Below are 18,226 nucleotides of genomic sequence, written 5' to 3' on the forward strand. Positions count from 1 at the left end.
CGGTCCGACCGGTCCTGGTTTTTAAAACATTGACTAAACCTAATTTTGACTTTTGAGTAAGTGATAAACATTTTAAAATAGCTTAATAATTCCTTTATGATTTTATATGTATATTGTTTACAAAAAAATAAAGAGGCAAAACATATGTTTTATTAGGTTTTGTCCAAGATCTTTTCCCCTTTAACAAGTAACTTAACCAAAGATTTAATCAATTCACTAGAAGTAAACTTGGTCGCTAAATTTTATTTAGTTGAAAAATATGTAGTTTTAAAATTTATTGCTAGAGTAAAATATTTCCTACAACTTAAAAAAAAAATAGGGTTTTAAAAAGTAAAGGTTTCACAACCATTTTTTTATGTTTTTGGTTGTACTTTTAAAAATCAATATAAAATATGATGGATGATTTTAAAAGCTATAGGTAAAAATTAAAGTTAAAGTTAGCTCCTACAGTCCAATCACCAGTATAATGTCTCAGAACTTGGAAAACTTTTATTATTCACGTTCCGCATATACAAAGATTTTAATAAAACAAGGCACAATACAATACAATACATAAACGTACGTAGCATACACAAACTAAAAGAAAAAACAAGAGACATCAAATTCAAACTTCTGACCATATATATAACACAAACACTCTCGACTCAAAAGCTTCTCTAGGCGTTCTCTCCTTCTCAGTCTTCCCACTGAGGTTGAGTCGGCCACAACTTCTCTTCTTGTTTCCATCTCTCTTCCTCTTCCTTCTTCGCCTCTTCTTCTTCTCTCTTCCTCTCTTCATCTCTCATCTTCGTCTCCATGGATGCTTGCGGTTCTTGTGGTTCTCCTTGCCCTGGCTGCGGTTGGAACGGTTTTTCTGGTCCTTGTGGTTCTCCTTGCGGTGGTTTTTGTGGCTCTCCTTGCGGTGGCTGCGGTTGGAACGGTTGTGGTGGTTGTTGTGGTTTTTCTTCCGGTGGCTGCGGTTGGAACGGTTGTGGTGGCTGCTGAGGCGGCGACTCCTTCTTCTCTTCGTCTTCCTTAAGCTTCTCCAACTCTCCTTCCGCACAAGCAGGACATCCCAACACAGCGGCCTCCTTCTGAGCTTCCAACAATCCAGCAATCATAAAACTACTCACATTAAACGACGCAGCCAATACCTCCCGGTCAAGCGACCACAAAGCCGAGTTCTTCCCAGCCAAGAACTGCGGCTCGTTATTCTTAGCCGAAGTAGTAAACCCAACGAACACCAACGAGTCATTTAAGAAAGACATTTGAGCCATTGGATGCAACCTCGGAACCGCGAAAATGTCTCCTTTCTCTACCTTGAACCTCATGTTCTTACACTCAGATGATGATCTCGAAATGGAATTCCTAAGCACCCTAACCATTCCTGATCCTCTCACCACGACTGATATCTCGCAAGCCCATGGGTTCCAGTGTGGTCCCATCATTGATCCTTGCGTTAGATTCACCATGGAAACTCCAACCATTGAGCCTTGTAATACTTTAAGATCCTTCCTGTTGATGGTTATGGTTTGACCGTTAGGGCTCTGGAAGTCGGGTTCGGATTCGAATACATTGAATGTCGTTGCCTTCTTTGGCTTCTTCTTCTTTTCTTTCTTCTCTTTCTTCTTCTTCACCTTCTTGTTTTCCACTGAGTCTGCACTTGCATCTCCGGAAAATAGTTTGAGTAATCGCGTTTGGAGCGGCCACGTGTTGGTGTCGGTGTCGGTGTTGGCTTCACTTGGTGTGGTCAGCATATCGTGCACGATCAATGGTGGCTGTGTACGGTTCCTCATCAGCCCTATAATCTCCTCAGGAACCTAATCAAAAGCAACAAATACAGTTAATTAATCACACTTAGCATAACTTAAGATAGCATCTCCTATAGTATTTTTGTTGATTTTATCTACTAGAGTAACTTTTTTTTACTAAGCTATAGTAACTTGAGAAGCAAGATATACACATATTCGTATCTTGCAGCTCGCATAACCTAAAAATAGCATAAACTATTGTACTTTTGTTGGTTTTACCTACTAGAGTAACTTGAGAAGCAAGATATACACATATTCAAATTTTGCACCCCAAGTTAAATCAATATCACACGTAATACATATAAAAACCTAGACATAGACAGATAACATCCGTACGTACCCCAAAAGCTGATTTGAGAATTGTCTCATCAAAACCAAACAAGAGATCTGTGACACTTGAATACGCACCAAAGCAAGGATCCTGCATCCACGGAAGACGATCCACAAATAAGAAGAAAGATAAATATACAATATATATACAGTAAGAAAATGAAAAAGAGTCATATCTTACATGTAAACATTCCTGGCTGTTGGAAAAGATAGCGTAAATCTTAAGTTTGGTTCCAAGGAAGATATCCACCGGCTTGCTCTGTAAGTAGAAAACTGTACCGGGCCGTAGCCTGTAAACGTCCCCTAGTCTTATCTCAGTACTTGTCGCTTGCGCCTCGACCCAATTCAGAATCCCACTTCCTATACAATCACAAAACCAGTTTTTAACATAATAGGAACAAAACCGCAAAAGCTGATTCGTAAACCAAACCAAATAAACTGATTTTGATCCTTTCTCTAGCCAACGTTAACCAAACCAAACCAAAATTGGGCTAATAGTTTACCCTTTTTTTCTTTTGCCAAATATTTGAGTTTTCATATAAAATGATGTTGTTTGTAACGGGTTACAAACGTCTAATCACAATCTAGGCTTATCTTGTTTTATCTTTTTGCCAAGTTTACCGTAATTTATCATGAAAACAAATAATGAGATACTTTGCCAAATAACGAAGCCTAACCGAAGAGGGAATACCGAACACGAACCGAGATTAAACCATCTCAACCCATAGTCATGCAATAGTGGACTATATACTCAAGGCAAAATCAAGTGGTGAAACCAAATACATGCAGCGGAGCCTAAACGTTTACTAAAACGTTAATAAAAAATTTAAAATAATTTGGAGGTCTATAACTATATAAATTACTTGGTTTTCAGAAAAAAACTATACATTACTTCTTAAAAATTTAGGTTGTCAAAGTCAATGACCCGACCCTGAATACATGACACTGAAGCAGATTATAGATATGTACCAGAGTCGACAAAGAAGACCATGTCGGAATGAAGAAGAAGAGGGAGCATAAGCGCGTTTGGTTCCAGCGTTATGGAATGTATTTTGTAAGGGCCCATCCCGCCGCATCCATCGCCGATTTGAACGGTTGAGATCTGTCCGAACTTGTTCGCGAAGATTGGTTTCCATTGATCTTTCTTGATCAGAAGAGGCGATGAAAACCCACAACATGACGGTACAGCGGCGAGATCGTCGTTTTCGACCGACTCATCAGACTTATCATACTTAGCAGTCTTAGCCGAAGACTCATTGCAAGCGAATAAGAGAACGAAAACAACAAAGAATGATAATACTGTAAACCTAATCATCTCTATGTGTTTTTTTTGTTACTTTGTGTGCTATTCAATGTGAAGCGTATTCAATCATATAAGGAAGGGGAGGTGATGAGAGGGAGAGAGAACTCAAAAGTTCACAATTGATACGTGTCTTAAGTGTTTGGACACGTGCTTGAGTGCATGGTTCTTTTGATAGGAGTTCAAATTACCCGCTAAAATACATGGAAAATTTGGCTGATAAGAACCGTTGATGATAATGTATTAAATGTATGAACAAAAGAGATGCATAGTTTGTATCGCAAGACCAATTATATGTCATGGGTTTAAATTGTATTTTTGTCACTGAAGTTGTGTTACCATGCATGACTTCTGTGGTGTCATATACGATTTATCGTTTAACGCTTTTGATGTTTCCGCCTGCCCAGTTCTCTTATCGTTTTTCCAATTCATTGGACACCTAACAAGATTTTGAAATTTTATATTCAAAATATTTAATAGTTGCGCGATCATATGTTATTATATATGATGTCGTCAACATAAGCTGTGTTTTTAGTTAGCGCTTCTGTATTAGATAAATATGCGTCTAACCAAAATAGAGAAAAAGATCGATGTATTCGAACGTTATCTAATGAGCAAAACAAAAAAAAAAAACGTATATTGATGTATTTTAAAGATGTTTGGACTTGCGTATCCCTCAGATAGATGACAAAATTACCAATAAATACAATGATTATAATTTACGATATTGACATATGCACATGGGTCTTATCTGTTCTAATATTTGTAAACATGTAGAAAATTGTGTTTGGTACAAACATTTGAATGCTCACGCTTTACTGGTTGAGGAGTTACTCAAATTCATGTGAGTCGTGAGTTCCTCCAACCAACTGTACGGACTGCATGAGAATTTATTCTAATCAAAATTTTCGGTGATGGGATTGTGTAGTCGGTATTGAAATTGAGCTTACTCGATGATCTTTAGTTGCCAGAGTATCCCAAATATGTGTGTACAAGTTAATAAAAGTGTGTATAAATTATAAAACATCTCTTATATATTAATTGAGGAACATTTGAAAAGATATAACTTTAATTTTGTATTAATTAAAAGAGGCCCCAATGCATAGGTGGCACTCAATTAGGTAGTCAATTACATTCAATTGAAAAATAAGTAGGTACACATTCGATTTTTATATGTTGTTAGATACATAAGTTGGTCAAACTATATGATATAATGATATGATATGCTATTTGCTTTCTATAAATAAAACCTACGGAATTACCATAAATGACTAATATATATATATGACAATTAATGATTTTAATAATAAAGATTTGATAACAATTTATATCTCCTCCATCATTTTTTTTAAAATTTTATTTTATTAAAATAAATTAAACAATCAAATTAGCTATAAAAGTAAAATTTAGATTTTTTCGTATATGTTATATTTTGAATTTTTAAAAACGACAATAAATGACTAAAACTATTAAAATTATTATGTTAAAAATTAATGATCAATGGTTTAACATTTTTATTATAAGAAGATACACATGATTTTAAAACCATATGAGTAAAAAATATCATTTAATAATAAAATAAATATATATATATATAGATTAAACACTATATACCATAAGATTACATAAATATTTTAATATTAAAATTTTCAATGAATTTGCAAGAACATTGGTAAATTATAAACTTATTAAAGATTTCAGATTGAAAATTTTGTTATCGATGATTTAAATATTTTGTTATAAAACGATAAGAATGATCATAGAACCGTATGATTATAAATTCTTATTTAATAAATAACTATATAAAATATACTATTCTTAGAAAATAGGTTGGTCTATCTTAATTTATATTACACTTTTTATTAAATTAACTATCGAATTGATAAATAACTTACCAAAAATGTTTTGCACTTTCATTAAATAAAAGCTACGAAATTACCTAATATGATTAACATATATGTGAAAATTAATTATTATGAATAATAAATAATTGATAACAATTTTTGTAACTTAGTTCTTTTTTAATTTTATATTATTAAAAGATATTAAAAAATCACATTAAATATATAATAAAAACATTTATATTTTTTCTTATATGTTATATTTTGAATTTTTTAAAACGTCTATAAATTATTAGAAATTTGAAGATCCCCACTTTGAAAATTTTGTGATCAATAGATTATTTTTTTGTCATAATAAGTTACAAATGATCATAAAATTGTATTAATATAAACTTTTATTTAATATTATAAGAAGATACACATGATTTTAAAACCATATGAGTAAAAAATATCATTTAATAATAAAATATATATATATATATAGATTAAACTATATACCATAAGATTACATAAATATTTTAATATTAAAACTTTCAATGAATTTTCAAAAACATTTATAAATTATAAACTTATTAAAGATTTCACATTGAAAATTTTGTTATCGATGATTTAAATATTCAGTTATAAAACGATATGAATGATCATAGAACTGTATGATTATAAATTCTCATTTAATAAATGACTATATAAAATATACTATTCTTAGAAAAATAGGTTGATTCATCTTAACTTACATTATATTTTTATTAAACTAACTATCGAATTGATAAATAATCTACCAAATTTTTTTTTGCACTTTCCTTAATTAGAAGCTACGAAATTACCTAATATGATTAACGTATTTATGAAAATTAATTATTATGAATAATAAATATTTGATAACAATTTTGGTATCTTAGTTCTTTTTTTTAATTTTATATTATTGAAAGATATTAAAAAATCACATTAAATATATAATAAAAACATTTATATTTTTTCTTATATGTTATATTTTGAATTTTTCAAAACGTCTATATATTATTAGAAATTTGAAGATTCCCACTCTGAAAATTTTGTGATCAATAGATTATATTTTTTGTTATAATAAGTTACAAATGATCATAAAATACAACGCATATGAATTTTTATTTAATAAATATTCAAACTAAATAATATAAATATATATATATATATATATATATATATATATATATATATATATATATAAATACTAATGATTTAAAGCAACAAGATTGGCTGATCAATTTAGTCGTCTAGTTGAAATCTTTCAAAAGTATGTGAAAGACTAAAGTCAAAGTAAATATGGATTTAGAATCCCTTATATATTAATTGAGAAACATTACAACCTTTAAGTGTAGCCACGTGTCATCACAAGAATGAAATTCAGAATCCTTAGAAAATATGTTGGTCCAATTAAGTATACATTATACTTTTCATTAAATTAATCATACAATTAATTAAAGTGTACAATTACTATTTTATTTTCTTTCCTTAAATAAAAGCTACGGAATTACCAAATATGACTAATATATATATGACAATTAATGATTCTAATAATAAAGATTTGATAGCAATTTATATCCCATCCATTGTTTTTGTTTAATTTTATATTATTAAAATAAATTAAACAATCAAATTAACTATGAAATTAAAATATAGATTTTTTCATATATGTTATATTTTGAATTTTTAAAAATGACAAAATTACTAAAACTGTTAAAATTTTAATGTTAAAAATTAATGATCAATGGTTTAACATCCCCTATATACTAATAGGGAAACATTTAAAAAGTTTAGAACCTGTAGTTTGTACTAATTAAAAAAATGTCATGATGAGTTGTCACCTAACTTGAATGCAAATAACTAAAATGACACAAAAATGAGAAAAATATTGAAGATTTATAGTATTGACAAGTGAACGTAAACTTCTCATAACCATAATTAACTTTTAAATTGCTAAATCATGATATAAAACGGAGATGACATAGTTTCATCGTAACCAAATAGTAGACATGAGATTCTTCGGCTTAAACGTTAGGTTTTTATGTGATAAATAATTTTTTGACTTAAAATATTTTTAAAAATGGGACCAGTTCATTAGTAAACAAATTATAAAGTTAACAAAAAAAGTTTTAAAAAATTGTTTAAGGGCCAAATATTAATTCGATCAATAATATAAATTTTATTTTCCATATGATATTTCTTAAATAATTTTTATATAAATTTATCATGCGCAAGGCGCAGGTCTTATCCTAGTAGTAGTTATATTTTACTAGCCGAAATACCGAAAAAAACCGAACCGAATCGAAACCAATCCGATATCCAGATTGAACACCCCTAATTCAAATGAAGCCAAACTATTGTTTCATTCTCCAAAATATAATAAAAATAATAACTTAATCCTGCGCAAGACGCGGATCTTATCATAGTAGTAATTATATTTCACAATTATTCCCCATAAATTAAACCTAGCTATGCGAATCCAAAAGCGATAAACTAGGTGCGAATTCAAATGTCTCAAACTTATCAGCTATATATCATATCAAGCCTCACATGGACAACCTTTCACAAACATAGTGAATTTATATGGTTGAACTAACCATATAATTCAAATTTATCCTAATGATGAAAATATATGCATATAAATATACAAAGGCTACAACTTTGCTTCAATATTGTACGAAACATCTAATTAGATGATTAATGGACGTTTGTTCAAGTAACAGTAAAGTTTCTATTTAATTTAAATAAGAGTTTATTTAAGAAAAAAAAAACAAAATTTCTTGTAGGAGTCTCTGTCTGAGATAGAGTCTCTAAAATCATTCAAAAGCTTCTATTCAGAAACATTCGAGTGTGTAAGACGGAGTTCGTCAATCAGACAAACCGACGTACGAATCTCCGATGAACGGATTTGCTTCACAGATCCCATCCATGGCGCTTCTCGGATCCGGCTTCACCAGCGAGGTATTCTTTCCGATCCGTTTATCGGGGGATTCTTTTGTATTAATGACAAAGCTTTATGATTTACTCAATTGAATATGTTTTGGTTGGATTCTGCCATCGAATTCTCTTGTCCGAATTCAAATTCACGGTAATAAATGCCTTCGGGTTTTGTCTGATCATCAAAAAAAATTTAGTCTTTGTGAACGTTTTGTCTGATCATCGAAAAAGGTTTGGTCTTTGTGAACGTTTTGTCTTCAGGGTTGTGTTGACCGGTCAATTTAGATTCCTCAACTGTCGGAGAATTCTCATACGTTAATCTAATGTGAACTGTTTTTTTTTTGTTTGTCTAATGGAAATTTCAGGTTGGGTTACGTGTACTGCTTTCACCACTTAGTTCCAACATCGTACTTCGTACAGCATGGTGAGTTTAGGTGATAGTTGTTAAACTAATGGTACTATATGCTTTTTTTGGAGGAAGGATTTGGGTGATCGATGTGATTATGAATCTGATTAAGAAGATTGTATTTGACGTTGTTATGGGTAGGGAGTACTTTCCTGATGGTCTGTTTAGTGGAGTGGTCAAAGGTTCCGACCTTGTTGGAATAATGTAGGGTACCTTCAGGACAGGAGACAATCTCTTGTTGGTGAATATTGTGTTCTATCAATAGAAATTTTTTGTTTTCTTGCTGCCTTTGGGTTCTTTACTCTATTAAAATGTATAGCTGTAAGGATTCGGTTACAAAGGTTCTCGACTCTATTATAAGGTATAGCTATAGAAAGGTTTCTGAACCTTTGTTTCCTGCAGCTGTTCCATTGGCATCGGGCTGCCTGTGTATTCCACTTTCAAGGCCATTGAGAACAGAGATCAGGATCAACAACAAAAATGGCTTATTTACTGGGCAGGTTGAGATCATTGTGACTGACCGTTTTAATTATTTTCCTCATCAACAACTGTATGCTGTTTATCGCAATCTCCCTGCGATTTCTATCACATAGCATTTGATATTTTTCCCACCACCTTCTTTCGTTGCAGCTTTTGGTTCTTTCAGCCTTGTTGAAGTGTTCACAGACAAGCTCATTTCTTGGTACACATCTCAGAAACCATTATACAATATCATTTGTCTTATCATAAGCAGAGTATTGAGACTCGACAAACTCGGGTTTTTTTACAGGTTTCCACTGTATTATCATGCAAAGTTTGCGTTCCTCGTCTGGCTTCAACTTCCCACCATTGATGTACTTCTCCCATCTCTTTGTAGTGTCATCCTTAAAACATTTTATTAATCCCTTGCTGATCGGTTCTGCGATTCTCAATTTGCTTCCTTGTCCGGTGATAGGGAGCAAAACAAATATATAACAACCATCTTCGCCCTTTCCTGATACGACACCAAGCTAGAGTTGATCGACTTGTGGATGGAGTCTATGAGGAGATGGTACACTGTTACTTCCTTCATAACTCAGACTATTCTGCATTCTTCAGTTACTTTGCAAAAGCTTTATAAACACACAACATTTGTGCAGGTCAAGGTCGTTAGGTCGCACCAAGGAGAAATACGGTTTGTGCGATCAATGATCGCAAGCATCTTGGGATCAGGTTAGCTTCCACGTTCTAAATGTTCGGTCCTCAAATAACTACTGCTCTGTTACTAAATAGAATGTTATCCTGCTTGTTGTTCCAATAGCCAATGAAGTTACACCACCAAGCCAACAACAAGGAGAGATCTCAAACAGCAGTCCCGAACCAGAAGTATCAACGGCAATAGTCCGAGATTCAGAGTCTGAATCCGATCATGAAGAGTAATAAAAACAAACAAGAGTAGTCGTCATAGCTTTGCAGCTTTTTACAACTTTAAGGCAAATCACTATTACATTAAAAATGTCAAAACGATTGTATACGGTCACTTAAATCTCAAATAAGTTTTTTATCCTTTGTTGCAAAATCTCAATAAGACGTTATAAAGCTCCCCTCCATGTTTCCCTAAGCGTCAATGTGTTCATTCACCATCTTTAGATCCATCAGCATTCTGTTCTAGATTAGCTACTGCCTCTGGTCCATGCACTCTTACCAACTCATCCTGAATAGTGTTGTTCTCCGTCTTGAGCTTCTCACATTCTCCGGAGAGTCTCTGTAACTCATCTCTCAGACTTTGATTCTCACTCGTCAAACTCTCTACTCTCTGTTGAAGCTGCTCGCATTCCGCCTATTCAAAAAGGTGTGTATGGAATTGAGTAATTTACATCAGAAGCAACCATAGTGAAGTGATACTAACACAGAGATGATGATAATGTTACCTGCTTCCGCAATCTGGACCGTCTAGCTGATTCACGGTTAGATTGTTTCCTTTTCTGCCTCTTTAGCTCTCTTTCATCCTGTTGAGTAGTAAACACATGAGTTTATAATCAAATCAGAGAAGCTACTTTGCATTTGAATATAAGATGAATGATGATTTGGCCTCACCTTCACAGCTACACCAGTCTGAGAAGACCATAAGTCCATCCCCATATTCAGATTAGTCCCTGGCGCCAGTGGCTTCATGGGCATGGAACCTTGGATCTCACCAGTAGTATTACTCTGAGAACTTGCTGCTTTACGGAAACTATAACAAGTGAAGAAAAACATCGAGAAGGCAAGCAAAGGAAACAACAAAACTTACCATCAGCCAGCATCTGTCCAAAGCTTGGCTTTCTAACTGAACCTTGTTCCTACATTAACATGACATTCAATTTAACATCACACAGAGCAGTGAAGCAAACGAAAACACGTCGGAATCATTTCAGTACCTGGTGGTTGGCATTGTCATCGTTTTCATCAGATGAACCAGCTGTGACACTTTCTTCACTGCACAATAATAACTACAATAAGTCCAATACAGAGAAGACCAACTACAATAATTAACACATTCAATAGAGCGTTTTAGGTCGCACCTTTGAGACAAAGCATCGTTCCCTGAACCAGAAGGCGCCTTCTCACCTCCTCCACTCTTTCTTTTCAAGTTCCCCTTTGGCTTCTTGCCAGGGGCTTGAGCTTTCACGGTCTCCGTGTTGGTTGGACCAGAAGCCTGAGGCTACAAGAGAAGGATGTCAAGCAAGTTATAGTTAGTCTATGCAAGTACCTTTGAAGCTATAAACGATAACTTGAAATAATATGGAGAGTTACCATGGGCATGCCAGGATGGGCATAGACAGTCCCTGGGGGATACATTGCTGGGTACGGAACTGGAGTCCCATAAGGCGGCATCATATGGTGCTGACAATATTGAACAACAATGATTAAAACTCGTGTAAGTGTTTGATAAAAAAAACTTATTTGCCCTAGGAAGCTTACTTGAGCACCCCACATATAAGGGTGAGGACTAGGAGATCCAACTGGGGATGGGAAAAAAGGACTTGGAGTAGCTCCTCCTCCATAATAAGACTAAAGAAATAAAACATACTGTTATGTTCTGCAGTTTCTCGAGAAAGAAGACACTACACCATGTTAGTGTGCATGTCACACGAACCTGCATTGAGTTTGACCAGTCTGCATAAGGTGTGGGAGGAGTGTCCTGCATTGCAAACAAGAGGTAGATACATCAAATACAAGTAGATTTAAAGAAATATTGTATAGGGACATGAAGATGAATGATTAACCTGTGCCGAGGATGCTGGCTTGGAAGGCTTAAATGGGGTCTTTTCCTCGCTCGTTCCCATTGTCTATGATCTGCAAAGAAGGAAGCACGAATCTTCTGAGACAGAAACTTTACTACAGAACATAAAAAAAAACGAGAAGATAATTATTACAAACATTCCAGAGAGCCTGTTGTTAAACGAGTTCAACCAATTCAATCTAATTGCATGAATTTCTCCTACAGAACCTCTAATTACAAGAACTATGCATGAATTTTTCCTTACAGAATCTCTAATCACATAATTGTATTAACGAATTCAATCAAAGCTCAGCACACAATCATCAAAACAGAGTATACATCTGCACATGCAAAAGTGTTTACACAGAGAGAAAAGGAAAAGAAAAAAAAAAGAAACAGACCGATGTGGAAGTCCAGCTAGGATTTTGAGACAACGATGAAAAGACACGTCCTTTCTTTCTCTCAGACAGATCAGACAGAGACCAAAACTCCGGTCTCCAGCTCCTAAGAAAATAAATTTGTTTTTTTTTTTATCTTACAGCTTCATTGAATCTGTCGGAGAAGTAAAGATCAGGGAAGGAAAAGAGGAGTTTGAGATTGTCCGATCTGCTGTGGCCAAGTCGGATAGGAGAAGAAGAAAGAGGAAAGTTTGTAAATATTTTGGGGATTTAGGGTTTTTTATGATCTGACACGTGCGACAAGGAGACGTCCAGCTGTACACGTGTTAGTGGATAAGATTTTGACACGGTGGTGACAGTTGGTGTGACTCATCTACCCCATTTAAATATATCATTTATTACCAGTTTAAATAATTAATATTAGTGTTTCTTTCATGACAATAATTATTATTTCAGTTTATCTTTTATACATAACTAACTGAGGCTCCGAATGGTGACTGCAGTTTGAGCGGTGCGGACCAAACGGTTCAACTGCAGCGCGGTTTTAAAGTTTGGATCCTATCACTTATATTAGTGGATCCGATCTTAACGGTTTTTGGATCAGTTCCAATTCAGGTTTTCAGATCTGAGTAAAGTACCCAAACCTAAACTTGTTTATTTTATTTCAAGTATTTTATTGGATAAAGTATTGTATTTCAACTATGTTTTTTGTATTCTGATATACATAATTTATTTCAAAATTTTATGATCATTAGTCGGTGTACATATTTATAAAAAAATAAAAATGTAAAAAACAGTAAAAATCCACCTTGACTGCATCAAAAGCGATGCATAACAAGAACATAAACTCCAAATGGTGACTGCGGTTAGAACGGTACGGAACAAGCGGTTCAACTGTGGTGCGGATCTAACAGTTATAAATATGTATAGATCACTACAAAAAAAAGTCTATTTTACATCATTTATTTTAAATATTTGTATTAGTTATAAGTGATGTAAGATAATTTTGCATCATTTATATAAATGACTCTGAAAGTGGTGATGCAAATAATTTGTATCAATTGATTAATAATTGATGTAAATTTATTAAATATTTGTATCAACTATAAAATTGATGTCAATATATATATCAATTGCAATAAATGATGTTAACATTTACATCAACTTTTATAATCGATGTTACTATGATATCAATTAAATAAGTGATTTGAATAATTATGTCATTTATTAATAAATAATCTAAAATTAATTATATTTTCTAAATAAATTTAAATGTATATTAGTTGAAATTTTCGATTTAAAATAATAAATTTATACGGATTTTTAACTGATACAAATTAATAATAAAAAATTATAAAATATTTATTCACTTCCACAAATTATATATTAACACATACGAAATAATTAATTAAATAGAAAATTCAAATCTTAACTACAATTGTATATATAAAAAATACACAATTCATCCATCATACAAACTCACAAAGCATAAATAGACAAAAAAAAATTGCTAAACAACATTGCAAAACTACATTTACAAAAAAAAAAAAAAAACATTGCAAAACTAATCATTATTCATATCTCCATGAACACTGCTTGTCTTTCTCCATGGACTTGGACGACTTCCAACTTCTTATGTCAACAATGCAATAAGTATGCCAAAATCAAACCTGAACAAAATCAACATATCCATAATAGTTTAAACATAAGAAACAGAAGAGATAGTGGAATCAGAGAGGATAATTATAGAGATTTTCATGTTTTCACCTGGTAGCAACATTGGTGGTGTCTAAGATTGTAAATTCTTCCGCCAATGACTCGAATGCCACAGTTCCCTACAGCCATAACACTTACAGAGTTATGATCATCATTGCTCAAGTTCTACATGCTGAGAGCAAAAAAAAAACAAAAAGAGGAGAGGAGATGATCTTCTCAAATTCTACGAGATTACAGAGAGAGCAAGAAAATAAGAAGAGAGGGGGAGCAAGAAAATAGGAGAACATGGTTAGAGAGAAAGAGGGAACGAAATTTCAGGGATTCGTTTGTTGAATACTCTCAAATCTAAGTAAATCAATTTAGGAGAAAAGAAAATAAAATTACAGAGGGAAACAAATATAATCTTATTGAACAAAAATAATAACATTGAAAAATAAAAATAATAATAATAAAATTGAACATATTTTAGTAAGTAATATTAATAAAAAATGATATAATTATATAATTGATATAAATTCATGTAACATTATTATTTTGTTAAAATGATATAAATTAATAGTTATTATATCATTTTACTGAACTGATGTTAAGCTAATTAATAATAACGTTAGTTATTATAAGTAATGTTAAAACGATATAAATTAATTATTATAGATATCTATTTTTTCATCATTTCACTGAACTGATATATATGTTATGATATAGTTTTATGTTAATAACATTGAATATTCTGACCTCAATGGTTTTGACATAATTACCACGAACTACAAATTTATTTTAACTGAGTTGTGCTAATATCATTTGTTTATTGATGCAATATTTGCTTCTTTTACTTAAATGATGTTAACTTTGTATCATTTCTATAAGTAATACTAACACAAATATATATGTATATCAGTTACGTAAATGATGTAAATCTAAATTTTGTATCACTTTTTAAAAAATGATGTAAACCAATATAGATTTGTATCAATTTCACTAAAATGATGCTAAGTAAATTAATAAAACATCATTTATTATAACTGATGTTATAAACACATATTTTGTATCATTTGTTGATAAACGAGTCAAACTAGTATCACTTATTTTTCTGATACTATTTATGTGATGCAACCCAAGTGTTTTTTTGTAGTGGATATATAGTATATGTAGAGATTTTTGTTACTGTTATTGTAGGGCGGGGCGGGACGATGGTCACCATTTGAAACCATAGTGCGAGATTTCATTTTGTTCTTTAAACATAACCGCTACAGTAGAAACTTTATTAATATATTACTTTTTTTGTTTTGATTATATAATTAGATGTGGAATAAATTTTGTTTGAATGCCCATTAGGCCATCTTCAACCCAACTCCAAAACATTATTTTAGTGTGATTTTGACACAAAAATTTTTTTCAACCCAACACTAAAAATAACACCATTTTAGTGTAACACTATAATTTCACACCAAATTTGGTGCACCACATTAAAACACTATTCATCCCACTAAAACACTATTTACTTATTTTATTAATAAAATAGATAAGTAAATAAATGATAAATAAAAACATAAATATATATAATATTATAAAATAATTTTTAGTGTGAAATTTAGTGTTATGGTTGAAGAAGAACTTTTTTTAGTGTTGAAATTATACTAAAATAATGTGATTTTGACACTAAAATAGTGTTATAGATTAGAGATGCTCTTACCGCATATGGCGTCTTTGCTTCCCACTCAAAGCTTAAGTAAAAGCTGTTTTCGAGGTTTGCATGATTGTCTCGATTTATTGAAAATCTCAACAGATAAAGTCTTAAAATTTCTATGTTGAGCATCAAAGTTTCTAGCTAGACAGAAAGAACATGACTGATAATATGAAGATTTGTCATAAAATTATACATTATCTCTCAGTTTGTACAAAAAAAGAATTTTAGAGAAAAGAAAAGAGTTTGCAAAGAAAAAAAAATCACATTTGTGTATCTAATGTTGTTTTCTAGCTAGTTGACTTGGCTCTCGTTCTAGCTAGTTGACTCTCGTTTTACCATCATGCATCAAATCAAATCCCTTATATATTAAAAGAGAAACATTACAACATATTTTTGTAGTCACATGTCATCACCACAATCATTCTTAGAATCTTTAGAAAAAAATGTTGGTCCATATAAATATATAATAAATTTTTTATTAAACTAACCATAAATTAATCATAAATATTCTGCATTGTTTCCTTAAATAAAAATCATGGAATTACCTAATGTGGCTAAAGTATATATGACAATTAATGATTTTAAATAATAAAGATTTGATAAAAATCAGTCTATTCTTTATCATTTTTAATTCATTTTAAAATAAATTAAACAACTACATTAACTATATAATAAAAATTTAGATTTTTTCGTATATGTTATATTTTGAATTTGAAAAAACGAATATAAATGACTAAAGTTGTTAAAAATCTCACACTAAAATTTTTGTGATCCATGGTTTAAAATTTATGTTATAACAATATACAAATGATTACAAAATTACATAAATAGGAAATTTCATTTAATATATATTATATATACGCATAGTAATATTTTTTAAAAATAAATTATATACCATATAAAATACTGTATTTTAATTTCGAATTTGATTTGAAATTTGTTAATAAACATTTTGAACTTAATATTTAGATTTTAAACTTTGCATTGAATTTTTTTAAAAATTATAAATTACTAAAAATATTAAACATCTCATAACTTTTTTATTGTTATCATTGATTTAAAAAATTTGTTATAAAGAAATACAAATGATCAAAAATAATATGAGTATAAAATATTTTCTTACAGATGTCAATATTAAAAATGTATTATATATTTATGTTAATATCATTTAAACTTAATTTTATAACATATAAAATAGAAAAAGTATTTGTTTGGATAAATAAAATTTATTTAAGTATTTGAACCAATTTAATTATATACGTAAGAGTTACTAAATTTTTAATTATTCAATATATATTTATCATTTCATAATATGTAAAAAATATATAATATTTAAAATAATTTATATATAATATTCATTCCGCGTAAAGCGCGGATATTAACCTAGTAGTTATATTAAAAATAAAAATGATAATGATAATATTAATAACCAATATTTAAGACGGGCTCCTTTACTAAGCTACTTCGGTAAACACTTAAGATGACATATATGGGCGGGCCCACCAGGCCTCGTTTCATAAATCGCTGACATATTAAAAACATTTTATTTTCATCTCTTATTTTGTGCTAGCAAAGACATCATTTTTGAATATTAGCTTTATTAGCAATTGTATTTAAACTAAATAGAGAATCTACCAGTTTTTCTACAAACTATTATAACAACATTTTCTACAAACAACCCGTTCATCTGGTTTTGTTAGTTTCTCCTTTGTTTGGAGTTGTGATTCCTTCTCGTAGTGGTATGTCTCCGGAGTTTCGGTAACTGCCGGCTTTGTTTTTTGCTATGTAATTCACGTTGATGTTAATGGAATATTCAGACGAAAAAATGAAACTGGAGTTGTGTGCGTGTGTGACTAAAATATTCTGATTAAAATATATACAGAACAATTAATTTCATCCAATGGCCGACTTAACAGTGGGTTCAAACTCCAAATGACATAAATAGTTGTAAAAGTTGACTAATTTACAAAGATATGATATAGATATGAAAATTCACTCCAAACAAATCGTTTATCTTAAATAGAATATTTCATGGAGCATGCATGTGCATCACCATTAGCAACTAGGTGACCGATGTGATTGATCACCATATAGCAAAAGGTGACAAACATTTTAATTATCATCGTATGTAGACTCAGACAACACTCTAGATGCAGTGAATGTGTTGAAAGTTGTTACAAGTACTTAAAACGAACCGTCTTAGGAAAGAACCAGTACACAACGTTCGCTTTACACTTCACTTATTCGCCAAACATTTCTTCGTGGGTCCAGAGTTTTCTTTTTTAACTTTACGAGACCAGATTTTTTTCGGTCGGTAATTTGAATAATGATTTATATATGCCTAGATCAAATATATCAGAACGCCATTCAAAAGCAAAACAACTTAGTCAAATGTCTTTTAAGGAACAAACTTTGATTTTTATTCACACAGCTATTGCATTGATTGTTTAAAATATTTATATAATCAAACTAGATGATAGCTTAATTAATCTCTAAATCAAGAAGAAAAAACTGGATAGTCGCAGGTCTATTTAGCTATTCATCTTGATATAGTACTAATATGCATGCAACCAGATGATAATTGTAAGCGGTTCA

General features: G+C 31.3%; 3 protein-coding genes across 5 annotated transcripts; 1 reads left to right on the forward strand and 2 right to left on the reverse strand.

Moving 5' to 3' along the window:
• Positions 1-478: 478 nt before the first annotated feature.
• Positions 479-3,473, reverse strand: LOC103834998 (vicilin-like seed storage protein At4g36700). The gene is made up of 4 exons (XM_009111087.3): positions 3,090-3,473; positions 2,302-2,480; positions 2,131-2,211; positions 479-1,799 (listed from the first exon to the last, which is right to left on the reverse strand). Exons 1-4 carry the CDS (start codon positions 3,433-3,435, stop codon positions 675-677), a joined length of 1,731 nt encoding a protein of 576 aa, XP_009109335.1. The 5' UTR covers positions 3,436-3,473; the 3' UTR covers positions 479-674.
• Positions 3,474-8,005: 4,532 nt separating this feature from the next.
• Positions 8,006-10,132, forward strand: LOC103835000 (HVA22-like protein k). The gene is made up of 8 exons (XM_009111092.3): positions 8,006-8,225; positions 8,567-8,625; positions 9,010-9,107; positions 9,238-9,289; positions 9,377-9,440; positions 9,542-9,637; positions 9,726-9,798; positions 9,887-10,132. Exons 1-8 carry the CDS (start codon positions 8,163-8,165, stop codon positions 10,003-10,005), a joined length of 624 nt encoding a protein of 207 aa, XP_009109340.1. The 5' UTR covers positions 8,006-8,162; the 3' UTR covers positions 10,006-10,132.
• Positions 9,984-12,493, reverse strand: LOC103834999 (G-box-binding factor 1). Of its 3 annotated transcripts, none has more exons than XM_009111089.3 (11): positions 12,232-12,493; positions 11,835-11,904; positions 11,705-11,749; positions 11,530-11,619; positions 11,362-11,451; positions 11,130-11,269; positions 10,986-11,043; positions 10,859-10,907; positions 10,663-10,787; positions 10,497-10,574; positions 9,984-10,405 (listed from the first exon to the last, which is right to left on the reverse strand). In XM_009111089.3, exons 2-11 carry the CDS (start codon positions 11,892-11,894, stop codon positions 10,199-10,201), a joined length of 942 nt encoding a protein of 313 aa, XP_009109337.1. In that variant the 5' UTR covers positions 11,895-11,904; positions 12,232-12,493; the 3' UTR covers positions 9,984-10,198. The 3 variants fall into 3 exon arrangements, with proteins under 3 accessions (XP_009109337.1, XP_033133090.1, XP_009109338.1); XM_033277199.1 differs by having other exon boundaries at positions 11,835-11,926; positions 12,232-12,492; XM_009111090.3 differs by having other exon boundaries at positions 10,006-10,405; positions 10,663-10,751; positions 12,232-12,481.
• Positions 12,494-18,226: the final 5,733 nt, after the last annotated feature.

This window comes from Brassica rapa, chromosome A08 (genome assembly GCF_000309985.2).
Source record: "Brassica rapa cultivar Chiifu-401-42 chromosome A08, CAAS_Brap_v3.01, whole genome shotgun sequence".
Lineage (NCBI taxonomy): Eukaryota > Viridiplantae > Streptophyta > Magnoliopsida > Brassicales > Brassicaceae > Brassica > Brassica rapa.

Coding starts and splice junctions, on each gene's coding strand:
- LOC103835000 (XM_009111092.3), top strand. CDS start 8,163: ATGAACGGATTTGCTTCACAGATCCCATCCATGGCGCTTCTCGGATCC. Junction 8,626..9,009: donor ATCGTACTTCGTACAGCATG/GTGAGTTTAGGT, acceptor TGTTTCCTGCAG/CTGTTCCATTGGCATCGGGC. Junction 9,799..9,886: donor CGCAAGCATCTTGGGATCAG/GTTAGCTTCCAC, acceptor TTGTTCCAATAG/CCAATGAAGTTACACCACCA.
- LOC103834999 (XM_009111089.3), bottom strand. CDS start 11,894: ATGGGAACGAGCGAGGAAAAGACCCCATTTAAGCCTTCCAAGCCAGCA. Junction 11,044..11,129: donor AACGATGCTTTGTCTCAAAG/GTGCGACCTAAA, acceptor ATTATTGTGCAG/TGAAGAAAGTGTCACAGCTG. Junction 10,575..10,662: donor AGACTGGTGTAGCTGTGAAG/GTGAGGCCAAAT, acceptor ACTACTCAACAG/GATGAAAGAGAGCTAAAGAG.
- LOC103834998 (XM_009111087.3), bottom strand. CDS start 3,435: ATGATTAGGTTTACAGTATTATCATTCTTTGTTGTTTTCGTTCTCTTA. Junction 2,212..2,301: donor ACAGCCAGGAATGTTTACAT/GTAAGATATGAC, acceptor CCGTGGATGCAG/GATCCTTGCTTTGGTGCGTA. Junction 1,800..2,130: donor TTCTCAAATCAGCTTTTGGG/GTACGTACGGAT, acceptor GCTTTTGATTAG/GTTCCTGAGGAGATTATAGG.